This window comes from Amblyomma americanum, chromosome 10 (assembly GCF_052857255.1).
Source record: "Amblyomma americanum isolate KBUSLIRL-KWMA chromosome 10, ASM5285725v1, whole genome shotgun sequence".
In the NCBI taxonomy this organism is placed as follows: Eukaryota; Metazoa; Arthropoda; class Arachnida; order Ixodida; family Ixodidae; genus Amblyomma; species Amblyomma americanum.
In genome coordinates this window covers 395,586-415,307 of record NC_135506.1, presented here as the reverse complement: position 1 = coordinate 415,307, position 19,722 = coordinate 395,586, and the positions used below count along the sequence as shown (strand labels likewise).

General features: G+C 47.5%; 1 protein-coding gene across 1 annotated transcript in view; it reads left to right on the top strand.

Annotated features, from left to right (window-relative positions):
• The window catches only part of LOC144107181 (histone-lysine N-methyltransferase SUV39H2-like), a 133,729-nt gene extending 114,613 nt beyond the window's left edge, over nt 1-19,116 (top strand). Inside the window, exons 10-11 of the mRNA XM_077640186.1 lie at nt 3,301-3,436; nt 17,571-19,116. Of these exons, the coding sequence (XP_077496312.1) occupies nt 3,301-3,436; nt 17,571-17,668 (234 nt within the window). The 3' untranslated portion in view covers nt 17,669-19,116. The remainder of the gene's footprint in view (nt 1-3,300; nt 3,437-17,570) is intronic.
• Nucleotides 19,117-19,722: the final 606 nt, after the last annotated feature.

Here is a 19,722-nt window from a genome sequence, read left to right as displayed (position 1 = left end):
AGACCGGACGATAAGTCCTGCCACTTGCTACACGTGAGCACAGGTGTGAAAGCTTGCTGGGAGCAGAAAACACAAAATTGACTCCCTGCTTTGCAGCGACCTTTTTGATGGTGTGAGATATTTTGGGCACATAGGGCATAACTTCAATATTTCTTTTTTCAGCTGTGTTTTGGTCAACCCTTTTTACATCTTGAACCTTGATCTTTTGCAACAGCGTTTCTGCCACTGCCCTCAAAAGCTCTTTCAGAAAACCAGCTGCCTCCAAACGTTCAAACTGGTTATCGAAGCTTGCCTTCATGCTGCGGTGGCAACTCTTTTGCAGCGCATTATGGAAGCAGTTCGTAGCAATCCCTCTCTTGACAATCTTGGAGTGAGCTGATGAGTACGGTTATATGGACTGCTCAGTTCTAGGCATGAAGCACCAGCAAACATGGCCATCGTCACGAAATGTTATTTGAAGTTCTAAAAATCTAATCGAGTGGTTAGTAGGTAGTTAATATGCAAAACTAAAATATCTGGTACCACTTGCTGCAATTTTCTTTCAGTTTTCTGGGCTTGTTGATAAGATACATTGATGCTTGGAGAGTAAGCTTCTTAATCTGTTGATAGAAGGAGAGTGAGAAGTTGGCAATGTTCCTGGTGTGTCGCTTATGCTGCATAGGCTTGCTGAATGCTTTCGGTCTACTGTACGCACAAGGAGCACCTTTCTTCTGGGTGAATTTTCTTCACCTTGGCTGCACGCCCGGCATATCTTGCAGATTACTTTTTCGGTTATTGCCTTCTGCACCTCACTTTGTTGATGTAAGCATGCCTGCCCTGACTTCTCACTGTGCCTGGCGGTCTCGACAGGGACACATTGGTAGCCACAGTGCTTCGATTGATGAAGTTGATTTCTTGTTCAGGGGGCATAAAAATGTCATTACTCAACTGCGTGTTCCGTGAAGATATTTCATTTCAGAAAAACCGAAAGCATTCGTAGCACAAGTAGTCAGTCACATTGACATTCACATGTCTTTCGGATATTGGAAGTTCCTTGAAAACATTGATGTCTAGGTCAGTGATCTTGTGCTTGGAAAGGTGAGCTGCACAGAGCACCTGCTTAGAGCTATACTTTGTCGCAAATGAGCAGTGGAGTAAGAGCAAAATGCAAGTACATCTCTCACTCATCTGCAACAGTAGTGAACATTCAACAACCTCTCGGGAGTGCTGTGCCTCCAGCATAAGTGGATTAGAACGTGGACTCTTGTCCGGTGTAGCCATTATAGCAGTGGCGACAGCAAGTCTCCTCTGGAAGCAGCCAGCACACCTTTGCTAGTGCACCCTTTGTCTACTTCACGAAGGTTGCCTGCTGTAATGGAGGGCTTGGGTGTCATCTGGCTCCAGTCACCGTCTGGGCTGCATCACAGTGCGGCCGTTATCCGCCAAAAAAAGTTACACTGAGCTTGAGCACAAAAGGCCTTGTTTCCAGTGGTTATTTGGCACGCAGAGCCCCGTGGCGGTGAGCAGCCACGTAATATTCCCATCTGTAGAGACCATGTCTGGAGACAAATGACCAGTTTCCGGCGGTTTTCTCCACCCTGCGTGCATTCTATAGATTCTGTAGATGTAGCAGGCAAGAAGTCAGATCTGCATTATTTTTTCAAATCTTGCACAAGGATCTCATTGGAGGGGTCGTAGCTAGTGGAGCAACCAAATTATGCAGCACATTTTTAATGACTGCAAAAGCTGATATGGAGGAGAATATGTGGACAAAATTTAAAAAATATAAAGAAGTGTCAAATTGTTCTTTGTTTTCTTGAAGTTAGCGCAATCAAATCTCTTTATCAAAAAATTGGCAGTGGTTTAGCTTTGGTTAAACCTGGAGTGACGCGATAGCTACAGCTGGCCGAGTGGAACTTGGTCACGTGACCAACGACGTGATCAGCCATGGCGCCGCTCCGCCGGCAGCTGCTCTGCACCACGTGACAGTGTGGCAGTGCCACCACAGGGTTGCAGCGCCACCACAGGCGCCACCACGCTGAAGGCTCGAAATACTACTCTAATGTAGCTATTGCTATAAAAGTGATGTAAATATGAACTTCAGTAGTTTGATATCAGTTTGCATAGAACAGAAAGCGTAATTACTGCCACTCTGCCACAAGCCTTGTTTGAGATTAACACCTCCAGAGTAGACAGAACCACAGCCGTGGCCTCGTGGTAGGTAGAGCACCCGCCTCGGCTTTGGGCGGTGGTAGGCTCGACTCCCACTGCCGCCGGGAACCCACCGGTCATGCTGAAATGGGTACTAGCCATTCCCTGGCCTGGTGCTCAGCTTCGTAGGGCGCATGGCATGGGAAATGAGCCCACGCCTTCAAATTCCAACACTATGAGCTTTGAACAGGCACTTTGTCAGAGTAGACAGAAAACATTTCCTGGCCAGGCTTTGACAAATGTTGTAAAAAAGACTATACCTTCCAGACAGACAAAAATAACTGAGCACAAATAAAAACAAATAATTTTCAATTATCTAACACTAATATATTTTGTAATTCATGACCAATGTTGGCCAAAACAGAGCATGCAAGCGCAAACTCCACCTCTTTTCTTTTGGAGGAGGGGGCAAACCCAATCACAGAAGTCTTCTTTCCAGTCATTAGGCAACAATATATAAAAATTTCAAATAAATGTAAGAGGTCATCCAGGCACCCTTTGTTCAATCTTATGTGGAACTACCCTGTACAGCTTTTTTTCCTGCCACCTCTTTTCAACTTTGTGACATGAAAATGCTTTGATTGGTTAGTTAATTGGTTAGTTGATTGATTGATACCACTCGAATGCATGTTTTATTGATTGATGCGGGATTTAAAGCAAAGCCGGAGGTGCAGACAATGTGCCGACACCATGGAGGTGCACATGACGGAAAGCATGATGGATGTTGGATTGGATTGCATGGAGGCTGGAAAACCCACGGGCATGTCAGTTTCTACATACCTGCTTACTTCATGTTCCAAAGCAACTATAGTTTGCAGAAGAGCCTTTGGTGACTAACATTGCTCTACTCTGAATAACATGATAACCGTAACTTTTGGGCCCACGTTAAAATAGCTTGCTTGATCGTGTCTTGCTTTCAACATTAATTTTTGTTACATTTTTGTTCTTACCTGGTGAAGTCGGCTTATGGCAAACACTTGGACAAGATGAACATACCCAGTGTGATGACACATTCTGTACAAGTGCGGTCAGTTGTGAATAAACCAAAGGTATAGAACGACCTGCAGTCACTGTTTTGAATCTCCTTCTCGCCTTTTTTGTGGGTTGCAGTGCGAGCCAAACATGGCTGTCTGCATGGTGTGGATTAACAACCTGGACGTCCGGATGCCGCGCCTGGCATTCTTCACAAAACGGGACATCTGTGCCCATGAAGAGCTCACCGTCGACTACAAGATGTCTAGCTCAGGTCAGCACCTTGGATTTGTTTGCCACTAACTAAGCAGCGATACCTTTCAGTTATGCCACTCTTGCTGGTACGTTCACCCTTGGTGTGAGCACAACCCAAGTAGTGCCCCAGTGCTTTGGACACAGGTTTCTGGCCTCAGGGCACACAAGGGTAGGGAAATGAGGGGCTCATTATGGTATACTTATGAATGAAGCCAACAGTCACTGGCATCAAGTAAAGCATAGGAGAGTGACGGTCCACAGGGGTGGTAGGTCGGGCTATGTGCTCAGATGCCATAGAGAGCCCACTGAAATTCGATGTGGACAAAGTGCTCATCCGTGTCTACCCTTCACTTTGTGTCAAATTTTAGTTCTCCCTCAGTGAGAGTTAATGTTGGTGCTAGTCAAAGTGGGAAATTAGTAGCGTAATTATTTTTCAGGTCAAATTTAAATTAACAGAAAAAGACAGCCACGTGCTGCTGGTGGGATCCGAACCCGAGATGTTGCATACTTGCCTTGCCAATCAAATAGCACCGTACGGGACTAGTGGAAGTTGTGGGTTGGGATACCACCAGCAGCAGGTTAATTTGTTTCACCTAAAAATTAATTGTGCTACTGATTTCTCCCTGATCAATGCCACCACTAAGAAAAAATTCCTGTTTGCTTTCAGTAAGGGGACATGAGGATGTGCATTGCTCCTTGCACAGTGTTCTGCATCTTTATCGTAACCGTTTTGAAAAATTCTCCTGTCTCAATCAGAGGCTCGTTTGTGGTGAAACCACGCGCAAAGCTTGCTTATCGTTGTCCCCTTTGTTGCATAGTAAGTCTCACGATGGTACTTAGCAGGTTCGGCCATGCGTGATGCGAAACCAGAACCATCTGTGATGGGAGTGAAAGCCCCCAACGTCGAGTTTCTGCTGAAAGGTAGTGGCGGTGCCATCTGGAATCGCCGGAAAAAAGTTCTGCAACCGAAAAGTGCAGAGACGAGCGTTGCATTTCGCGCGGCTAGCTTTGAATGCGCCGTTCGGGCCTTGTCGTCTCAGGCATCGTTGTTAATGCTCTGCAATGCCGACAACGTAAACTGTAGGCCATTTCCAGGATTATATATGATCATTTACGCAACAGCAAATATTAGTCTTTTCGAGCACTGGAGGAGAATGAGACCATGGTCTTTTCTCGGCATGCATGCTCCGTCGTCCGAAGGGAAATGTATCAGCTGTTGAACAGAAAGACATTAAGTCACTGGTGGTATACCAAGTTGTGAAAAGAAAAGTGCAGTTTATCGAGTTCAGAAGTTAGTGCTGTCAGAAGGTGCTCAGTTGGCTGAGTCCTCGAAGTGAGTGCCGGCAGTGTCGATACACTGCTGCATCCCCTGGGCTGTACTCATCAGCTCACATCTCGTCACTGATTGTGGTGAACTCTGCTAAAGCCTTTATAGGCTCACGACTCAGGATGTTCGCAGAAAAGTGTCACACTTTAGCTGTCAATTCCCCTCTTTAATGCCTTCGGGCCCTGAGGGCATTTGAATAAATAAATTGAGGTGATTTCGAGATCTGAGAGCTACTCTGTCCTTTCCTCAAAAACCTTTCCTTTCCTCAAGACACACGCTTTCTCATTCCTCCACATAAGCAGACAAGTGCTCTCACAGTTCAGTATTAATCAGCAATTAGGTAATTAGTAATTGACTAATTAGTAAATTAGTAATCAGTTAATTAGTAATACTAGTGGTTCGTGTAGTATGTCGTAACTGGGAACTCGGTATACGATAATGCACTGTGCATGCGCAAGGCGCCAGCAGACAATCCAGCTGCGCTTCAACCTACTGCGCGTGCGTGTGACGTCATTGAGTGGCACCGAGTGGCACCGCCATCGTTCGAGAGGAGCGCTCCCCAGGCAATCTTGCCAGACGCCTGCTGAACGCAGCAGATACGGAAGGATGGCGCCTAAATGCTCTCCTGTGTCTCCAGCAACCAAGTGTGCGCACACTAATGAACGTCAGCGAAAGTGACATGAAGCAAACAATTATGTAGTCTTTAATCAACATCTTCACCACACATCAGCGACACAAGCAGCAACACCGCGCTAAAGTCTTTAACCTCACCACACTTTAGGTCAACTAAGTGTCCCCCTGAATTTTTGGTGTGATCTTTCAGTTCTTCAATACTGGTAAGGGTTCCTGCATTGTAGGCCCTTGATTTGAAGTAGCCTCACATGAAAAAATCTCAAGAAAAAAAGTCTGGCGAGCGTGGTTGCCATGGCATCTTGGGGGACCCTTGCCTTATCCACCGACTTGGAAATTCTTTATCTAGCCACTTACGCACTTTGGCTACGCAGGGGCCGGGGGCACCATTTTCCTGGAACGTGCATATCTTTTGCTGCATATGGCACTCCACCAGCTTCGGTAGGAATTCTTTTTTTCATAAAGCGTAGATACGACTCGGCAGAGACTTTCTTCAAAGAAAAATTGGCGGTGGTTTAGCTCTGGTTAAACCTGGAGTGATGTGATAGCTACAGCTGGCCAAATGGAACTTGGTCATGTGACCAACCACGTGACGAACTACATGATCAGCCATGGTGCCGCGCCTCCGGCAGCTGCTCCGCACCATGTGACCAACCGCCGCCACGCTGAAGGCTCCAAACGCTACCGTAATGTAGCTATCACTACAAAATGGGCCGATCACTCCTTCACGCCAAATTCCACATTACACATACTTCCACATACTTGACTGGAAAATGGACAAGATATCTTTTACTGGTAAATCGCCGTCAAGTCACTTAATTGTTTACGATACTTTGCAAAATGCGTTGGCCGAAAAATATTCGATATGCTAAAGCAGACGATATGGCCCGAACGGCGCATTCAAAGCTAGCCGCGCGCATTGCAACTCCCGTCTCGGCACTTATTGGTCGCGGCGCTTTCCTTCAGCGATGCCAGATGGCGCCACCACTACCCTTCGGCAGGAACTCAAATGTTGGCGGCTTTCACTCCCTCGATCTAGTCACAGATGGTTATGGTTTTGCATCACTTGCGGCCAAGCATTGTAAGTACCATTGTGAGACTTACTACGCAACTAAGGGGACAACAGTAAGCAAGCGTTGTCTGCGTTTTCACTGTAAACGAGTGTCCGGTTGAGGCGGCAGAATTTTTTAAACCAGTTTCGATAAAGTTGCAGAAGACTGTGCAGTGGACTTTCTCTGAGGTGAACATGAGAATATCTTGTAAATATGTCCTGCTTGTCAGAAGTTGGGTTTAATGACAGTGTGAAATATCAAGTTTCGTGATGCCATATATGCATTACAGTAGTGAAAGGGAGCAATGAAAAATAAGGTGCCCACACTGCCAATGGCACAACCAGCTTATGGCCATGAAAGGGAATGAGACGAGCGTAAATGGGGAGGACTTTGCAAGCAATCGCTTATTAAGCTCCCAAAAAGACGTGTGTAAAACAATGCTGCTTGTGGTCAGCCATTGTGTTGTTCTGTGGCAATTGCTCATTTTGCAATGTGGAAGTACATTAGCATAATGGTTGACTAAAGATGGTTGCTACCCTCATGTTCCCCAAAGGAAGGAAGAAACTTGCCTGATTAAACGCAAAGCCAACTGCAACCCACCATTGCTGTTGCTGGCTTAGAGAGTGTGCCCACACCACAGCCTCCATGATGGTGCCCATACAGAGCACCCAAGTGTGCTCAAAGCTTTCTCCTTTTCACAGTGGTAGCTGTTAATCGCAATACATCTAGTGGTCTTGTCAGGTTTCTTCTCTCGCGCATGTATACGCAAGAGAAGAAAGAAAAATTCACGGACAGTCAGTGAGACATATTGTCACGGCTTGTTTGACGTAGAGGCCAGCGGCGAGCACAGGTGGTGACAGCAGGAGCACAAGAACGCAGGAACAGGCAGGTCCGCTAGCAGTAGCGTCGTCGTCGGCACGCGGCAATCGCGCTTCAACTTTCTCTTTGCTACACTCCCTCCCCCTATAAAGAAGCATTGTCCTGATGCTTCGTCCCGATGCTAACCCGAGAGCAAAAAACACTTGGCGGAAAACCACACACAGGGACTCGGAAATCTTGCTGGCCGATGTAGAAGGCAGTGGGAAATGCACGCGATTATCGCGCGTAATACGGCTTAAGCCGGACAACGTGCACAATTTCAGGGCACGGGGAACGATAAGATGACGGTCGCATTCCTTCGGGCAGCACCTCATAGTTCAGGTCATTGATGCGGCGAAGAACCGTATACGGGCCAAATTAGCACTTCATGAGTTTCTCGGAGACACCTCGATGGCGTACCGGCGTCCAGACCCAGACCTTCTCCCCAAGATAAAAATGGACGTCATGTCGACGGAGATTGTACCGACGTCTGTATGCTGTTGGTGCTGGAGGCGGAGTTGAGCGAGTTGCCGAGCTTCCTCCGCGCGCTCGCAGACTAGACGGGCATCATCGACTACGTCGACAGACGGCTTGTGTGGCAACATAGCGTCAAGCATCGTGGTGACCTGTCTGCCATGCACCAGTTGGAAAGGGGACATACCTGTCTTTTCCTGGACAGCGGTATTATAAGTGAATGTAACGTATAGCAGTAGCTCATCCCAACTGCGATGGGCGACGTCCACATACATGGCGATCATGTCAACCATCGTTTTGTTCAGCCTCTCCATCATGTCAGCCTCTACGGTGGTACGCCGTAGTTCGGCGGTGGCTGGTACAGCTGAGACGGAGGATCTCCTGTGTGAGCTGTGCCAGAAACGCGGCACCCGGTCAGTGATCAAAATGACGGGGTCACCGTGACAGAGCATAATACACGCAATAAAAAACTGAGCTGCCTCAGTAGCCGTCGCTGACGGAAGTTCTCGGGACTCGGCGTATCTGGTTAGGTAGTCGGTGGCTATGGTAATGTACCTGTTACCCGACTTCGACGTTGGAAATGGGCAGAGAAAATCCATTCCGATTGTGTGGAACGGAGCATGCGGTGTGTAGAGCGGCTGGAGAAGTCCATCTGGTCGTGTAGAAGGTCTTTTCCACCTTTGGCACTCTCGACAAGTTTTTACGCAGTGACGGACGTACTTAGGAAGTTGCGGCCAATAATGCTTTTCTCGAATACGTGCAAGTGTTCGGCTGTAGCCAAGGTGACCAGCTGCAGGATTATCGTGACAAGCTTCGGCCACCTTGGCGCGCAAGTCTTCTGGCACAACAAGGAGCCATGACTTCGGGCTGCTGTCGAAGTTCTGCTTGTATAATATGCTGTGCAGAATCCAGAACGTCGGCAGTATATGCGGGAAAATGCGGGGCACCACGTATTCATGGCCTTCCAGGTGTGCCATCAGGTGACGACTCTGAGGATCATTGCGTTGCCGAGTAGCCATATCTGCCGCGTCCAATGCCCCAAGGAAGCCATCCTCGTCGTCATTATCGCCCCGTGGCGCCGGATCCACGGGGGCTTGAGGCAAACAGTCAGCATCATATTATTAAAACAGCACTAAGCAACAAGGACGAAGAAAGAAGGGAACACACACAAATGCACTGATTGTCAGCGCCTTTGTGTGTGTTCCCTTCTTTCTTCGTCCTTGTTGCTTAGCGCTGTTTTAATATTATGGAGAATTTCCAACTTGCCCAATCTGCCGTTCTTCTACAGTCAGCATCATTATGTTTGCGGCCGGATTTGTGGATGATGATGACGTCGTACTCCTGTAGCCGCAGGCTCCACCGAGCAAGGCGTCCTGCGGTATCCTTGAGATTGGCGAGCCAGCACAGCGAATGGTGGTCGGTAACGATGCGAAAAGGCCGACCGTACAGATAGGGCCGGAATTTGGTGATTGCCCAGACGACAGCGAGACACTCTTTTATGCGTTGCATATTGCAATCACTCAGTTCAGTCCTTGGGCGCGGCCGGGCAGCCACCAAACCACGTGACGTGACGTCACGACAGCCGGAGGAAAAGCTGGGCCCCCAACTCGCGCGGCCGCAGCCACCACCTGACTCCCGATACTCCCGCTAGGGGCGCTGCGCCGGCGCGTGACGTCACGGAGGAAAAGCTGGGCCCCAACTCGCGCGGCCGCAGCCACCACTTGACTCCCGCTCCTCCCGCTAGGGGCGCTGCGCTATGATTGACGTCACGGCATATGTATAAAAGAGCTGCGCTCCTTTGCCGGGACAGTCTTATACCCCTGTCACACGGGCATTTCGAGGGCCCTCGAACCGATAGTCTATCGACTCAAAGGCGATCGAGCGCTGCTACACGGGCAGTTTCAATGGCGATCGAGTCAATAGCCTATCGAGTCAACGGAGCAGCACGGAACTCCATCGAGATATGCAACGCATTCTTGGCTTAACCAAGCTAAGCCTGGCCATTTTTCAGTTGTCGAGTAATTGCACTCCGCCTTCAAAAGAGCTCAGCTGGCATAGGCAATAACCCGCTCCGTACCGTCCTGGAATTGCACAATTGCGCAAGCACTGCCCCTAGTCCTTGGTTGCTGGCATCCGTGTGGAGTTCAGTGTCGGCGTCTTGATCGAAATAGCCTAGTACGGGAGGCGCTGCAAAGGCGTGCTTTAATTGGCGGAATGCTGATTGCTGCTCCTCGGTTCACTCAAAGGCGACGCTACCCTTCGTAAGGCGGTAAAGTGGCGCTGCGACCTGGGCGAAGTTGCGAACGAAACGTCTGAAGTACGCGCAGAGGCCGAGAAAGCTGCAGACAGTCTTCTTGTCGGATGGTGGAGGGAAGGGCTCTACGGCAGCCGTTTTCTCTGGATCTAACTTCACACTCATTTGGCTGACAACATGGCCTAGGAACTTCAGCTCTGTTTGCGAAGCGGCACTTCGAAGGCTTGAGCTTGAGTCCGGCGGTCAGAAGAGCTTGAAGAACCGCTTCAAGGCGCACAATATGGTCAGCGGAAGTGCTGGAGAAGATGACGTCATCCAGATACACGAGACACGTCTGCCACTTCAGTCTGGCGAGCACGGTATCCATGACTCGTTGAAATGTTGCGGGCGCTGTATACAGGCCAAATGTCATGACCTTAAACTCGTAGAGTCCATCCGGTGTTATAAATGCGGTCTTCTCGCAGTTGCGCTCATCCACTTCAATCTGCCAGTATCCACTCTTCAAGTCGATGGACGAAAAATAACGGGCATGACGGAGACGGTCAAAAGTGCCATCAATGAGAGGTAGTGGATACACGTCCTTCTTGGTCACCTTATTGAGTCACCTGTAGTCAGCGCAAAATCGAAGGGTCCAGTCTTTTTTTCTTGACCAGTACTACAGGGGTGGCCCACGGACTGTTGGATGGCTGGATGACGTCGTCGTTAATCATTTCGCACGCTTGCTCTTGTATGGTTTCCCTCCCCTTCAAGGAAATGCGGTACGGTGGTTGGCGAATCGGGGGCGTCGCGGTATCAACAATAATTCTATGCTTGGCGACGGGCGTCTGGCGAACTCGGGATGTCGTCGCGAAACAGTTGTGGTACCGATGCAAAAGAGAGAGCAGTTTGCGTGTGTGAGAAGGCTCAAGCTTGGGATTGATGTCCAGGGGCAACATTGTAGGGTCACATGACCCGGACGGGGCCTCCTCCTCAGGCAGCGCAACAGCTTCGCAGTTCATCCAGTTGAGGTATAACTACCCCTTTCGTCAGGTGCTGCGGCTCGTTCCTGTAGTTGGACACTAAAATGTTGGCATGCGCATATTGAACATTGGCAATCCCCCACGCTACACCAATGCCCCGCGTAAGTAGCATCTGGACACTTCCTTCAAGAACGCCTTCGCCACATGCGGTTGTATCGGCTCGGACCGGGAAAAACTGTCGACAACGGCAGCAAGTGAACATGGTTGGCATCAACTTTCACGGCAGCGCGAGGGGCCCGAGGTGGTATTGGCGATGAAGAACGTGCATCTAGGGTCAACTTGTTCCTCCCTACGTCGATTACACCGCCATACTCACGGAGAAAGTCCATGCCAAGAATAACATCTTTGGAGCAATTCTCCAAGATCACGAATGTGGCTGGGCACGTCTCACTGTGAATCTCAACGCGGGCAGTACACTTGCCAACAGGGTTTACGAGGTGACCTCCCACGGTACGCTTGGACGGGCCGTCGCACTGGGTGGTAACCTTGCGAAGGCGCCGAGAGAAGTTGCCGCTGAAGACCGAGTAATCGGCACCGGTATCGACGAGTGCCATTACGTTACGACCGTTGATTAAAACGTGTACATTGCTAGAGGTCACAGAACAGTCTTCGCTTCCAAGGGTGCCATTAGTCGAGCGGGGACATTCCAATGTAGGCGGAGGTTCTTTACTGCGTGCTACACCGGCAACGCTACCTCCAGTCGTCGCCGTACTTAGTTTTCCCGAAGTGGCGAAAGGCTCTCAAGGCGAGATCCGCGAGAAGGGGGTGATGATCGGCGAGGGGGCGGCGACCGGGAGGTGTGAGATGGAGCTGACACTGGCGATGGAGAGCGTCAAAGGTAGTCCTGTATCTCGCGGGGCTGTTCACCGTGGTGGGTCGCGGATCAGCTCGGTTGAAACCTCGAAGGCCGAGTTCGCGGTACGGACAGTAGCGGTGCATGTGGTCAGGCTCACCGCAGTGGAAACACAGCGGCCTCCGGTCTGCAGTCCTCCAGATGTCGGTTTTCCTGCGGCCCAGCAGTTCCAGGCGTGCATCAGACGGAGGCACGAACTTGTAGCATCGAGAGCCGGAATCGGCAGCGGTCTGGTACTGATGATGTACGGGAGGTGGACGACGGGCGGCGGCGGCGTAGCTCAGAGACAGTTGGTTGGCTGCAGCTACAATGTGTATGTCTTCGGATGCCAGCGCGTGTCGCAGTTTGGCGTGTGTCGCTTCAATTTTCTCTTCGCTACAATATATGCATTGGCATTAGATTTCTACAGCATGCTACAAGATTTTTTTAACTGACGTCATTCATCGCACACAAGTGCAACCACTTTGGAGACAGCCACTTGCATGAGCAAAGGAGAACTGAGTGCTGAACTCGTTTCCTCTTTCCCTCTATCCGCCTCCACCTCTTCTCCTCCATCTCCCCTTCTCGTTGGCAGTCACCCCTTACCTTCCCCCTCGAGTGTTCCCTCCAACTGCGACCCCTCAGACAGTTCAAGTGGGAGTTCTAACGCATTCGCCTCACTCGGCGTGTGGCAGGGGCTCATCCTCTTCTCGTGCTGTGTTGAAAAAAATTCAAGCAGGCATCCTTCAAGAAGACCACATATGCAATCAGCAGAGTGCGTGCCCAGCAGGAAGAACTGTTTAAAGGTGCACTAAAGAGGAATCTGAACTCGTCTTTTTACCGCGGGAACTCTATCTACACGTTCCGGGCATTCTTAGAAACTTGGAGTTGTTGTCCTATGCGGCCGATTGCCCTAATTAAATCGGATCAAACATCCCGGCTCCCGCCCTTTCTTTGAACTCAACGCGGTAGGTAGGAGGAGTCAACCAACGCGTCAGCCAGTCCCGTGGCGGCTTGCCTCTCTGCCATTGGCGGAGTGATACGTAAATCAAAGAGTTCACGTGTATTTTTATTTCCGTGGGCCTAATTTGTGGCTATATTGTCTGTGACTGAAACTGTTTATTCACAGAAGCCTAAAAAACAAAATTAAAGTGAAAGCAAAGCCGCCACTGGACTGGCTGAAAGGCACTCCACGCGTTGGTTGACTCTGCCTAGCTACCGCGTTGAATTCAAAAAAAGGCGGGAGCCGGTACGTTTAATCCGATTTAATTAGGGCAATCGGCCGCACAGGACAACAATTCGCTTCTAAGAATGCCCCGAACGTGCAGATAGAGTTCCCCCGGTAAAAAGACGAGTTCAGATTCCTCCTTAGTGCACCTTTAAGTTCGCAGTTGGGAAATCGAGACAAAACATGTTGGCAATTTTCAGGAAATTGATGCCACACTGCGGTGGAACCACTGACTAGTCTACCAAGTACTGTCAGCACGCAGGGAACTGTGCCCTTTACTCTGTCGCACAAGTGGTTTGGTGGTACATTCAGACATCTTCATCATAGTTGTGTTAGGCTCATTTCACATGCTGCGACTAGGACGAAAATAGTCGGCCTAGTCAGTGACGCCGCAGTGCGATTTTCGGTCAGTGCTTTCACATGCAAGATGACCAGATATAAGAGCCACTGAGTGCTGTTACACGAGTTTATTAGCCCGGTCCAGAAGGGCTCACATAAATACGAGGCACTATTTGTTAACAGACATCACTGAGCACACTACTAACAGGCACGTTTCAAGCACTAAGTTTTTTGCACATGACTAGTATTTGGCGAAAATAACGAAGCGCCGACCAAAAGGTGTTGTCAAGATCCATCTTGACAACACCTTTTGGTCAGCGCTTCGTTATTTTCGCCAATGTATTCACCCGACCAGACGAGATTTCGTCGAACCTTAGATTTCATGACTAGTATTTGTACGGGGTTATTTTTTTAACCGTTACAGGTTTTTATTTTAAAAACTGTGAGACATACGTCGGTGCTGTCTGTTGAGCTGGACTGTTGAGCAAGGTGGACGTTGCATACCTCATATGGATGGATCAGTAATCTGACAATTCATTAATCTAAATTAACTAATATTTTTTTTATTTCAAGGACCAATGTTATGTTTCAAAGTTGGTGGCCTTCAACATGTGACAGGTGACCCCTGTTTTAAATTTTAATTGACATTGTGGTTCGAAATATTGGAACTTCACAAATAAGCATTTGAAAGCTCGTTGAGTTGACTTCCCCACATTACCCAATTATATAATGCCGCCGCTGTAATTAAGTTAACTTCTTTTGTGCTAACTCAAGGAGCATTCAGAGCGTAGTTTTGATGTTCTATATTTAGAACTACATTTCCAATTAGGAAAATTTATAAACACAGCCCAGCTTGATGCTGATGGCCATTGATTTCGCTATCTAACATTGCCACCAAAAACTAAAAATAAAAAGTTGATTAGTTAATTTGAGTTCATTGTTTAATTATTGATCCATACGAGGTACATAGTGTCCACCTTTCTGTACAATCCAGCTCAACAGACCATACCCAACCTAAGTTTATAAAATAATAATTTGTAAAGGTTAAAAAAAATTGCCCTGTGTAATGGCAGGCCTTATTATTGAGTATGTGTATGGTGATATGGTACTTTGTTATCTGCGGACAGTGGGGTGATATAATGATTTCACTCAAGGTTCAGTTTATTCGCTCTTTTCTGGGCATTGATGTGGGATTAAAACTCCAGGGTCGTATTTTAAACTGGCACGGCGTTGCAACGTACATTATCACAGCGCAGAGATGGCCAAATACCGGCGGCGCGAGGCGCGGTCATTGCGTGTGCTGTGCCTGCCTCTAGAGTTGGTAACAGCTGCACTGAGAAAGGAGCAAGATAAGAGCGAGACACAAGGCTACCTTTCTGGGCACCTTTGAAGGGCTTGGAGCAGGGTGTAAACCAGAAGTGAAGGACACACACACAAATGGCAGCTGCTGTGGGATACATGGGGAAAAAAAAGGCAGTGAAAAAAAAATAAAACGACCCCTGCCATTTGCCTTACACTCTGTCTTCAGCTCGCTTCATGCATAGTGTAATAAATGCTCAGCTTGCAGTTATCCTTAGTGAAAGGCTATTTTCCTATGTGTGTGTGTGTGTGTGTGTGTGTGTGTGTGTGTGTGTGTGTGCGCGCGCGCGCGCGCGTGCGTGCGTGTGTGCGTGCGTGTGTGTGCGCGCGCGCGCGCGCATGCATACAGTGTTGTGCGTTTTTATCGTGAACACTTAAAAAAATTTCCCTGCCTCAACCGCTGGCTCATTTGCCGTGAAACTGCACACAGAGCTTGCGTATTATGGTAACTTTTGTATCGTAGCAAGTTTGACAACGGTACTTACTTAGTTGAGACGTGCATGATGCGAAAACGTAATCGTCTACGTAGAGATCAGCAACCAAAACCCGCAGACGGCGCTTTTTCGCTGAAGGGCGGCAGTGGCGCCACCTGTTTTCGACAGCGGAAAGCATCACAAGGCCGCTGAGACGAGCGTTGCAAACAATATTCTTTGAAAGGTAAAGCCTCTTTAAATCTGTTGTTCTGATATTTTTTCCGCTCAATTAGCCGAAAATGTTGCAAGCGCTGCAGTTGAAGCAGACGAAACGGCCGCAACGGCATATTCAAAGGGCCGCGCTTCTCGAAACGCTCGCCTCGGCGGCCTTGTCGTGATGCTTTCGACTGCCAAAAACAGATGGCGCCACTGCCGCAGCTCAGCGAAAAAAACGTCGTCTGCGGGGTTTGGTTCGCCGATCTCTACGTAGACGATTGCGTTTTCGCATCATGCACAGCTCAACTAAGTAAGTACCGTTGTCAAACTTGCTACGATACAAAAGTTACCATAATACGCAAGCTCTGTGTGCAGTTTCACGGCAAATGAGCCAGCGGTTGAGGCGGGGAAATTTTTTAAAGTGTTCACGATAAAAACGCACAACACTGTAGATACATAGCATAGTCACATATCTTCTTTAAGGGCACTTCTGTTTAGACAAATTTTCTGGTCCCTTCAAGTTCGTCTTAAAGGGAGGCTATTGCGTATGAAGCTGAAAAATTTGTCCACTACTGACAACACATGCAGTGCAGCTGAAATTCTTTTTTTAGCATACTATTTCTATTGTTTCTTATATTGGTGTGTGTGGGTTTCTGTGCTGCTTGTCAAGAGAAATTATTACATTAATTGAAGATTATTTATAGGGTGACCGAAAAGTACTATGACATGCTTTGAATTATATTTTATTTAATTTTGTTTGCATTTCTGAGTATCACTATTGTTGCATTCGTTTTCCTTCTGATTTTTTTCATTTACAACTGCCATTTTTAATGCTATTGGTGTGATATTGCTGGGGAAAAATGGTCTCTGAAGAACTACTCTACACCGTTGTCAGGTGCCACGGGCAGAAATGCTAATTCTGGAGATGCTCAGATTGCTGAAAGTGCAAGTCCACTATGTATGTCTTAAACCTATTCCGGAAGACAAAAGGCATTAAAGCCAGCAGCAGAGTGGAAGACCTCAAACAACTGGAACCCGGGAGATGAAATTGCCCATCTGCAAAAAAAATCAAGCAGAATCTCCTGAAAAACATGAGAAAACTTGCTCAGGAGCATGAAGTTAGCAACCCTACCATGCAGCTACGTGTCAAACAGGACCTAGGACTCCAAGTCCACGAATTAGCAAAGGGACAGCTATTCAGAGACCAGATGAAGGCCTCCAGGCTGCCACATGGTGAAGCATATGAGCCGCTGTGAAGCCTCGAACCGGATTCCGTTCAGCAATGAGATATTCACTCTCGAACTGGACAGGAATTTGCAAAATCATTGAGGCTTGCTGCCAAATGGTCCTCTGCCAGTTGTGCGAGTAGAAAAACCCTGTTTGAACAAGAGCATAATGGTTTTTGGCGAGATTTCAGTCCTTGAGGAGATGAAGCTTGTTTTCGTGAAAAAAAATAGATCAAAATCAACACGAAGACACACTGCGAGCTAATCCTGGAGGGCGGCATTATTCCCTGGGCTCGAGAGAATGCAAGAAACATTTACCAGCGGCTTCAGCAAGCCTGGTTTCCAGCTCACAGTGCGGAGAAGACCTCCGAGTGGTGCAAGGCAAACCTTCTCACCTTCTGGACAAATGAAGTTTGGCCGTCAAATTTCCTTGATCTCAGTCTGTAAGACTACTTCGCTGCTTAGGGGATAGTGGAGAAAAAAAAGCATGCTCTTTCAAGCACAAATCCAACGAATTGCTGAACCGTGCTCTTAAGAAAGCCTGGAGTGAAATCACTCCAGAAGGCACCACGGCTACTTTGAAAAATTTCGAGAAGCGTCTAGGAGCCTTTACCAAAATATAACGTGGACACTTTGAACTAGAAATATGACCTTTTTTACGGGATTGAATGCGCTTTCAGATAAAAAAAAAACATGCCCCCATCTCATTTGTGCGTTGAAAACTTATGGTTGTTTTTTCGCATTATAGTATTTTTCGGTCATCCTGTATTAGCATCTCTACCTTGATTGATCTGTTGCTGTACGACATGATGAAGCTGCTACAAAACACTTCTCGCCACTGCTTGCAGCTCTGCAAAGCTCTTTCATGCAGTGTAAAGCTATCTAAGCTACCTGTCACCCTTACGTCCATTTACTTTCCCTTGCAGCCACTGAAGCACATGATCGAGAGAAAAGCCACCTCGCCAGCCACATCCGAATTAAGTGCAAATGCGGGTCTCAAAACTGCCGCAAGTTTCTCAATTGACGATAAAGACACAACATCCTAGGCTTGTAAATGGCAATGGACGCTTCATCACTACTTGCACCATCTGTTTCGTCGTCAGTTTAGTGGATACAGCCACAAAACTGAACTCTGCTATGGGCTGTTAGTTTTGGCAAATGTTACATGACGTGTTTTACTGTGCCTCCTTTGTTGTTGTGAATACTACACTGAGGCAGGAGGGCGATAAGTGCTTTCTGGCATAGCAAACAGTGGCACTGGGTTGTTGCCAGGACGCAGCGCATTTGCAACTGACTTCTCTTAGGGCTCCATTTGATTGTTACGCCTACAGCGGTCAGTTTGGAGCTACTCCGACCGAACCAGTTTGTCTTAATCCATCCATGTAATGTTTCTCTACGTTGTGTGCGTTCAGACCCACAAAACAAGACAGCCTGCTTGAAATTAACCAGCAGCATTTGGAGCAAGCCTTGTTGAGACATTTTGCAAGATGTTATTAGACGTTTGTGATGGTGACGTGGACTCTGCCTTATACAGTTGTTTCGCTTTATATTACAACTGATTGGCATTATTTGTTAATTGTTTTGTTTATTTGACCTGTAGGAAGGCTATAGCAGCTGGTAATTCTTGCTTGGCTTGCTTACGGAAATTGTTAGGTCTCTTGAACATAAGCTAACTTGCAACAGTGGCAGCGCGTGCCTTTTCTTTTTGAGTATTGGGAAAAGGAGGTGGTGGCAGTATGCACGAACACTGTAAGAAAGCTGACCAGAAGAGTCCCTTTTTTTTGCGGCAGATGAAGCCTGTGCAGTGCAAGGGTCTTTAAATGGGAGTTATCCAAGCGGCTCAGTCCAAGTGTGCAGCTGTGCTGGCCTGTTAAAATACCTCATCACATCCACTGCTTCAGTCGTCAAGTGAAGTGGTAGCTGTGAGTGCTCTCTATATTATGCTGAGTGCATCTTCTGCATCTTTGTGCAAGATGGTAAGAGAAAATCCGGAATTTTCTGTCTGCTTTCTGGCTGGGATGTGCTCCAGCGCAACACTGCCTCCATCATTTGCAGGTTGCTTCAACCTGTTCATGTTTACACACTCATGCCAACTTCACATTACTACTTGAGCACCCTCTGTGCCCTGCAAGGCCCTCTGTACAAATAACTTTTGATGCTACTTGTTGGGTTGCTGCAAAGATGCAGAGTTTGTCTTCAAAGTGTTGGTAATGTTGCACATCATTGTAAGGTATGCTGCCCTTCCTTTGTACAGAAGACTTTTTGCAAACAAATTCTAGTACGATGTGCATATCCATTTTCACTATTAAAAAAGTGTCTGAGAAGAATGATTTGAGAAAACATGTTTCGTTTATTTCTGGCTGTTATCATTCCTGTATTTATGTTTGTTGAAGAAACAACTACATTACAATTTTCTGTAAGCTCACACAATTAAATAAAGGTTTGTGCTGCATACATTGCCAGTAACTAGTACTGATGAGCAGTGCCGTGTTTACTCGAATATAGGCCGGCCTCGATTCTAAGCCGACACCCGAAAGTTAAAGGCCAATTAAAAAAATGAGGACTTTCCTCTAATGTAAGCCAGCCGAAAAAATAATTGAGAACGATAGCAGGGACAGCATGCAAACGGCATTCATTTCCACGATAACTGCTCCCCTTCGCTCGTCCTCGTCGACCTTCTGGTCAATGTCCTTTTCTTAGTAATACAGTGCACAGTATTCTGTGCAATCAAGTGCATTGAAAATGCTGCACCTTTGGAACGAGCTTGCAACCAAGCTTTCCGGGATGCCATCGCGGGCTGCAGCGATTCACCTACCTCGTGTTTTTAAAAAAAAGAACTTAGAATCGAATAAGTACAGTACTTTGGATTCAGCAGAAATATATTAGCTACCTCTTGGGAACAGAATTGCTTGGGAAACTACACTTGTGCTTTTCTTCGTTCTTTTTTAACCCAGCATTGTTTAACTAATCTAAGCACATGCAGTAAGCTAGAGTAGAGTGAGTATAAGTAAAATTGTCAAAATTTTGAAGCTGTTATTGGTGCTGGGCAGCTCTGCAGTTTGTGGGCACTGCAAACAT